Raw genomic sequence first — 7,183 nt, 5'->3', positions numbered from 1 at the left:
CCGACCTTAAATCTGTCCTATTTTTCAAATTCATGTGATCATTCTCTATACATATCGTGTTGTTAAATGCCTTTTCACATGTTGACAAGCAGAAAATGGCTAAAAATCAATCAATTGTAGGTTCTTGACCATTTCATCTATAACGTCATCAATCACACAGGAACGAGTTTACATGGTCAAGCATCTACCCACCAAGTTTGAACTTGATCGGACTTACGGTTTAGGAGTTCGCGACACACTTGTTTACACACGCACCCCCCCCCATACACCCTCACCCAATCACATTTCTGATGTGGGGTGAAGTATAATATAGATTAAATGTAGGGAGATGAGATAATGATATTGAGTTTTACAGTAGAGCAACTTATAGGACAAATCAATACATGTGTCCACCGAAACAGATAAACTTAGGGTAGACATGGAAGCCATTTTTATGTGCGCATAGAAAAATGAAAATGAAAATAATAATAGGCTCAAATGTGTCTTCGAAGTTCAGACTATAAGGAGTACTCAATGAGTTGTATGTGTCTGTTTGGAGGGATGGGAGAGAGGCAGAACGAAGATGAGATGAGTTGTTTGTGTCTGTTTGGAGGGATGGGAGAGAGGCAGAACGAAGATGAGATGAGTTGTTTGTGTCTGTTTGGAGGGATGGGAGAGAGGCAGAACGAAGATGAGACATTAAGATGAAATAAGTAACCACTCAGACGTGAATAACAACGCGCACAATAGAGGACAGCAACGTGATTTTTGCTGCGAAAATTCCGATCTCAACGAAAATATTATGGTTTAAGACCGATGTCACTTCACATAACAATCTCTAACATGTGTATTTGATGTTGATACTTTCAAATTTCAAGTGGCATATATATATATATATATACACTCTAAAAACTGAAGTGCTAATTTAGTAGCTCCAACACGGTGCTAGTCATCAATTAGCACTTTAAGAGCTAGTATCTCAACCTTCAAGTGTTAAATAACTTGCACCATACCAAAGTGCTATCGCCGCAGTTGTGACGCACTGCACTTGTTAAGTGCTGAAAGTTTCGTATTAACTTTTGATTGGCTGAAGGCGGTGACGTCAGTAACATGCAACAACGCTATTGGTTATAACCAAATAGTTGCATATCGCATCGCTAGACGTGACGAACGTTCCACCGGCAGACGTAAGTTTCTGAATTGAAATCTGTGAATATTCTCCAGAGTAAGGAATATTTGAAAGCTGATATGGCGACCTTTCATGAAATTTGAGTGATCATTCATGTTTTCAATAACCTAGCTTTGCTGATGACGTCGGGAATTTCCTTGAAATAATACCTCTGTCGACGTCTTAGTGATGGTAGCCTACCACTTACTTCATAGGTCTATTCACGTATGTAAATGCCAAATGCGCTCTGATATAACATTAGGCTATGCCAAGTTTATGATTGGGCGTATATAGGCCTAGCCGACCTCCTTATTGTAACATTTATAAGGCCTAACTTTATGGCCGCAAATGGCGATTCGATTGAGGTGTACTACTGGTACTACAGTCTACTGCGTTTGCACAAGTGGCCATCACAGAGTCTTAACGTATAAGAGAGGCAGGCCCAATGCAATAAGTATTGGTATTGGTTTATATGCCAATGCCTAAAGAATATGAGCCGATGGCCGCTAGACGACCACAAGAGAACGTTTTGGACGGCCTGTCACTCCATATTACGCTTTGAATTTGTGGTAGCCTAGCCTAGGTCTAACATTATTGTGGTAACAGGGCTAACGTTGTGTTGTTAATGTTACTTTGCAGTGTAAGGTCTGTGTGTGATCGCCGACTACAAAATGAAGTAGCCTACAAAGTACAAGTACAAACCATACTTCACAGTCATACATTATTCAGGTTTAAAGAAAAATTAAAGTAAATGTAAAAATAAAATAATGATCAGAGTAATTGTATACATCCTATTCTTATTTGACCTTCATAGTGTTTCCCATATTTCATGCATCGCTTAATGTTGTGTACCCAAATGTTTGCCTTGTTTGCACCTATCAAGGAAGGCCTACTATAAGTATCTTTTCTTTTGAAATGATGACTCCCAATGTAAATATGCTTCACTTAAGATGTTCTGTCATGGAAAGTGAAAGACTATAGGTAGGCTTAATTTTCCAATTAATTTGAAACAAATTTAGGTGAAACTTTAAACATGCTTTTTTTATACTGTTTATAGACGCAAGCTTTTGCAGAAAAATGAAAGAAACCTGACATGTTTTGGGATTCATTGCATGTTTTCTTGTTCTATTCTTTTACTTGTAGATTTTGCAAGACTTTGAGCAGATGTATGGAGATCAGGTCGCCAATAACTTTTTGATGAAATGGGAGGGTACATTCCCGCTTCATTTGGAAGTACATAGCATGTACTCACCAACTCAGCTCTGCGGGACCTTCGGTTTGAATTTGAAGAAACAGAAAAGTCTGAGGGTATGTTTCAAAAAAGTGCTAACATTTTGTAGTCATGTGACTCGCATTGTGCAAGTTCAGTCAAGTTTTCTGTAGTGAATATTTGGTATGTTAGCTCTTTAAAAGACTGCTATAGGTGAAATCATGTACAGAAAAGTGGCAATGCTGTTAACAGTTTGTCTGGTACCCAACTTTCTTTAAACATACATGGAAGAAATGAATGAAAGTGATTAAACTAAAACTAAATTACATTCCAATCTAGATTTTGAAGAAGACTTAAGTTCTGACACCATAGAAGCTGGTGGGAGCTTATGTGATTGGTGGGCATCTACCTGTCTAACGATAGTTCATTAAGTGGTATTATCTCCTTGCAGTCTTATGTGAATTTTCAAGTACTGGAGCTAACTTGGCTAAGCTGATCCATGGGAGGGGACCCATCACGAATGTATCCAAAAATTGAGGTCAAAGATCATTTAAGTGTCAATTCAGGCTGCAGCTTGTGAATCAAAAATAGCCAGATCATTATCAGATTGCTCGCAAATTGTTGAAATCAGTGGATTAAAACTTGTATCCAGATTTCAGATCAAAGGTTATAACTATTGGGTCTAAATTTGTAGCCAGTTCTTAGGCCCATTCACTAAAATTGATTAAGCTGGCAATCCTGTTCACTTTTGCTTTAATTCCAGCTGTGGAGTAAGGGTAAACTGAAGGAAATTTGTTTCTTGAGCCACGTACTGTTAAAGCGCTGTGGGTGGAGGGGTGTGTTATTATTCTAGAAACATTCTAGAACCAATGTTGTAAGTCTGGTGGTGTAGGGTTGTACCTGTATAGCCACTTGCTTGGTTCATTCATTGATACAAGTTACTGTACCACTTGATGCCTTAGTTTCCTCCATCCAACAGTGTATTCAATAAGCAAAAGTATTAATTTCCTGGCCTAACCAATATTAATTATAGAAGAATCCCAGAAATCCTTCAGTCTTCCACCATATTTATTTTAGTGACTTTGAAAAAACCTATAACTGTGAAATTGACATAGGCCTATGTAATTGGGTTCAGTGGACATAAAAGTATATCAGAATGTGTTTCTTTTTTTTTGGCATGCAGTGCCTATGTGTAATTTGTATATTGCAATTACTAGAGCAAGTAGTAGGAACAAACAGTTACTAACTGACATGTCACACTATTTTGTTGACATATACATCTGTTTTGTTGAGATATGTAATCTGTTTTTATGTTTTTCATTATTAAGAAACTTTTCATTTTCTTCTTTAGAACATGCATCCAGGTACGGTCTCTTTGCATTGGTTCACCTATTGCCGTCTTTCAACACAAGGAAAAGTAGAAAATGCAGTCGAGATGACAATGTCCGTTACTTCATCGCCTGGCAACCAGTAAGTTGTTTTGTGTGTTGAGTGGGAAAGATCTGCCAAAATTCATGCAGAGTGATCAATCTTTAACCATTTGAGCCTAGGGGATATTGGTACTGACATTCTGTCCTCTAGGCCTCAGCCCCTTGGCTCAATCTGTGCTGGGCGGTCCAGGTAGGTGCTCTTATTAAATGTGTCTTTCCTTCAGGAGATAAGAGTCAACCACATAAAACTATCTGATCCAGATGTGGGTTAATGTAGACTATTCTGTACCTGAGCCAGATAATCCTGTATTATATATCAAGTTATATTTGCATATTTTTGTAGCTGGTTAGTTATTAATATGGATTTTATATTTGGTTAAAATATGGCACAAGCCAGGCAGCAGTTCAGGCAAGATACATAATAGTACGGTTAGTGATGCAAGCAGGATGTGAAGTAATTGTCAGCTGGACTAGTTGAAGTTTTCAGAGGTTACTAGAGAAATCGGCACTATTTTGGAAATTAATGCATGAATTAATTTCCATTCTTCTTAGATCGGAACAAATGTGGAAGAATATGCAAAGAAAAGCCAACTCAGCAGAAAACAGCCACACCTCTTGGCCATTGGAAGCAATGTGACTGACTTGCAGCAGTTTTTTGTAGTTCTGGATGGAGTTGCCCTACCTGTTTCCAGGCAAGCATGTGGAATTGTAGCAGCTACAGATATTCTAATGAAAGTTCATTATGTTTTTATTGTAGCATATGCGGTGCAGCTCACAGATTTCTACACCTTTATTCAAACTGTGGTGTATGGCATACCTCCATCAGGTCAAAAGATAAGTAATTGTGTTAAGGAGATAAGGATTGCTTTGCAAAATGTGGAGTAGAGACTGTTCACAGTTTAGTTTAAAAGCATAAAGGAAAGTTTTTTGCAAGCATGTCTGAAAATTTATTCGTTTTAATTACAAGCATTAATCTCTTTCATGATTTCTCATAACGTTTCTTAAGTAAGTTGCAATGGCCATTTTGTAGTAGAAAAACATGCCGTATGTTTTATCTTTGGGATCAGTGTTTCAATTCTTGTAATCCTTTAGAGCTTAGTATGTAGCTATTATATAAAGTGTAGTTGGATTTTTGACATTAACAGAATTATAAGGCCTACAACACAGGGTAAACAAATACAAAACTGACCACTACACAACTTAGACCCACATATATCTCTAAAATCATCTCCAGATGAACCTGGTTGTGATGGATAAATCAAGTTTTGACCAGTTATTCAGGTTGTACAGTTGATAATTTAAGTTGCTTATAAACATGGGAGGGATACTGCTTGCACCAGATCTCAGCCACAGCCACTCATATGAATTACTCATTAATAATTAATGACTCACAATATGTCAGGCACTTGCTCGCCCTTCGGAGCGTAGGCTTATCTAACTTAGTCTTGATTGGGTGTTGTCACTGTTACTTTTATCTTGTTTTAAAACATTCATTCAAGCTGTTAGAGGATATTCAGTGTTTCAGTTTATTTTTGACCTATTTGGGGATCAAGTTGGTGTTATTTTCATTTGACTTCATGAAAAGAGTGGAGTGAATAGGTTTGAAGATGTTGTTCAAAATATGAGACCATGGAAACTCAACCTCATTGGGTGGTAAAAAATGGTTTGTTTATTTATTTAATTTTTGTCCAATCTGAGATCTTATCCAGTTGGAATCTGGATTTTACTGGATTTTAGGGGTGCATAGTCCCATCTACTGTCAATATCACTCAGTACTAATACAGTAAATTAATATCATGTTTTAACTTAGTAACATCCATGGCTAAATGTAAACATAAAGTTAAGCTAGAACACTATGCATGGATATACTCTAGCACTTCTGGTCAACAGCCTTAAATTTTTATAGTAAACAAAGGGCTTAGCTGACATACTAAAGCTAATCTGTCTACACTATATGGTTTAAGTCTAACTCATGATTTTTTATTTCTCAAGTACAGGAAGCAATAAAAGAAAGAAAGAAAAGAAATGTGTTCCCTTTTATTTCAGTCAGGAGATGCTGTGTTTTGACCTACCCTTTACATTCCATATTTTGCAAGTGATACAGATTCTGAGTCTACAGTTAGTGGTGCTCTGTACACCCTAATACTGACCTAAGGACTTGCACTTACAGGTGCCTACTTTGCTCTTTCCAGTGCTGGTGGTAGCACTTAAAGTGCGGGACTGTTGCAGCACTTTTCAGGTGCTAGTATAGTTAGCACCATTGAGAGTGTTATTTATAGCACTTAGGGTGCTGTCCCTCTCAGGGCTCTTGGAAAGTGCTGTAAAATAGCACTCTATGTGCTGTTTTCAGCACTTTGGTTTTTAGAGTGTATATATATATATATATATATATATATATATATATATATATATATATATATATATATATCTGCATGAATGAAACGAACTAGATGTCAAACCATGTGTTGTCTTCTTGCTCTGTGCAATCTCATTTGCTTATCCATTAGGCCTTTTTATTGTTGAGTAGTATCTTCTTCTTTTCTCTCTTCTTTATATCGCCCTTTTTATAGTTTCTTTGGAGATCTTATCCAGACTTCTCTCCTTAACAAACTCATAAAGTTGAGCATAACTCTGCTAAAATGAGAGAGAAGTACTTGAAACTGACTGACAAAATACCACCCCCCCCCCCCCACAAAAAGGGGGATATAAGTTGATGGTATTTTCAGAGCTACTCTAAAAACAGAAGAAAAAACGAGTACAATTTTACACGGACCTTTCAGAATCCCAAATTTTTTTTTTGCTTTAAGGAGTTATCAAGTATGACATTTTAGTGGTATAGTGCACAATACACATGACGTTTCTCCACTGATTTCTTCATGCATCCTATTATTATTAGTATAGCTGAGTTGTTGTCGTTTACGGTTGTTTTACGGTCAAGATGAGATTTCATAGTGCATTAGAAGTCTCGAAACGTTTCTTGAAAAGTAAACTCAAAAACTGCTTTTATCTAAACATTAAAAACGACAAAACTAATTCATCAAAGATAATTGCAAGAAACATTTATTTGCCGTTCTACACCGAAGGATCAACTCATGATAAATACACTCCGCGTATAATAGTGCTTCTGAAACTAAGAATACCACACGGAAAAAAAGTTTGACCTAATTGGCCGAAGCAAACTTACAGCCTCATGATGTATTGGCTTAATTAAGTTTATGAATAAAGTTAACAGGAAAGAAATTCTACCTATAGCGTGAATGGCAGGGTCATTACAATATGTCAAAGGGGATATTATACCACAGTATGCTACTCGCGTTAAACATGATAATATAAGTATATACGCGATGACTTGCAAACATAAAAGTAAAACACAATCTTAAGAACTTTACGTTCTCT

General features: G+C 36.8%; 1 protein-coding gene across 5 annotated transcripts; it reads left to right on the top strand.

Moving 5' to 3' along the window:
- Window positions 1–872: 872 nt before the first annotated feature.
- LOC139960478 (uncharacterized) lies at window positions 873–4,604 on the top strand. 5 transcript variants are annotated; one of them, XM_071958856.1, is made up of 4 exons: window positions 873–1,372; window positions 2,291–2,455; window positions 3,709–3,827; window positions 4,340–4,604. In XM_071958856.1, exons 1-4 carry the CDS (start codon window positions 1,337–1,339, stop codon window positions 4,422–4,424), a joined length of 405 nt encoding a protein of 134 aa, XP_071814957.1. In that variant the 5' UTR covers window positions 873–1,336; the 3' UTR covers window positions 4,425–4,604. The 5 variants fall into 5 exon arrangements, with proteins under 5 accessions (XP_071814957.1, XP_071814958.1, XP_071814959.1 ...); XM_071958857.1 differs by having other exon boundaries at window positions 875–1,339; XM_071958858.1 differs by having other exon boundaries at window positions 876–1,166; window positions 4,340–4,603.
- The last annotated feature ends 2,579 nt before the right edge of the window (window positions 4,605–7,183 follow it).

This window comes from Apostichopus japonicus, chromosome 19 (genome assembly GCF_037975245.1).
Source record: "Apostichopus japonicus isolate 1M-3 chromosome 19, ASM3797524v1, whole genome shotgun sequence".
In the NCBI taxonomy this organism is placed as follows: domain Eukaryota; kingdom Metazoa; phylum Echinodermata; class Holothuroidea; order Aspidochirotida; family Stichopodidae; genus Apostichopus; species Apostichopus japonicus.
Note: the sequence above shows the minus strand (reverse complement) of the source record. Positions and strands in the feature narration are given on the sequence as shown.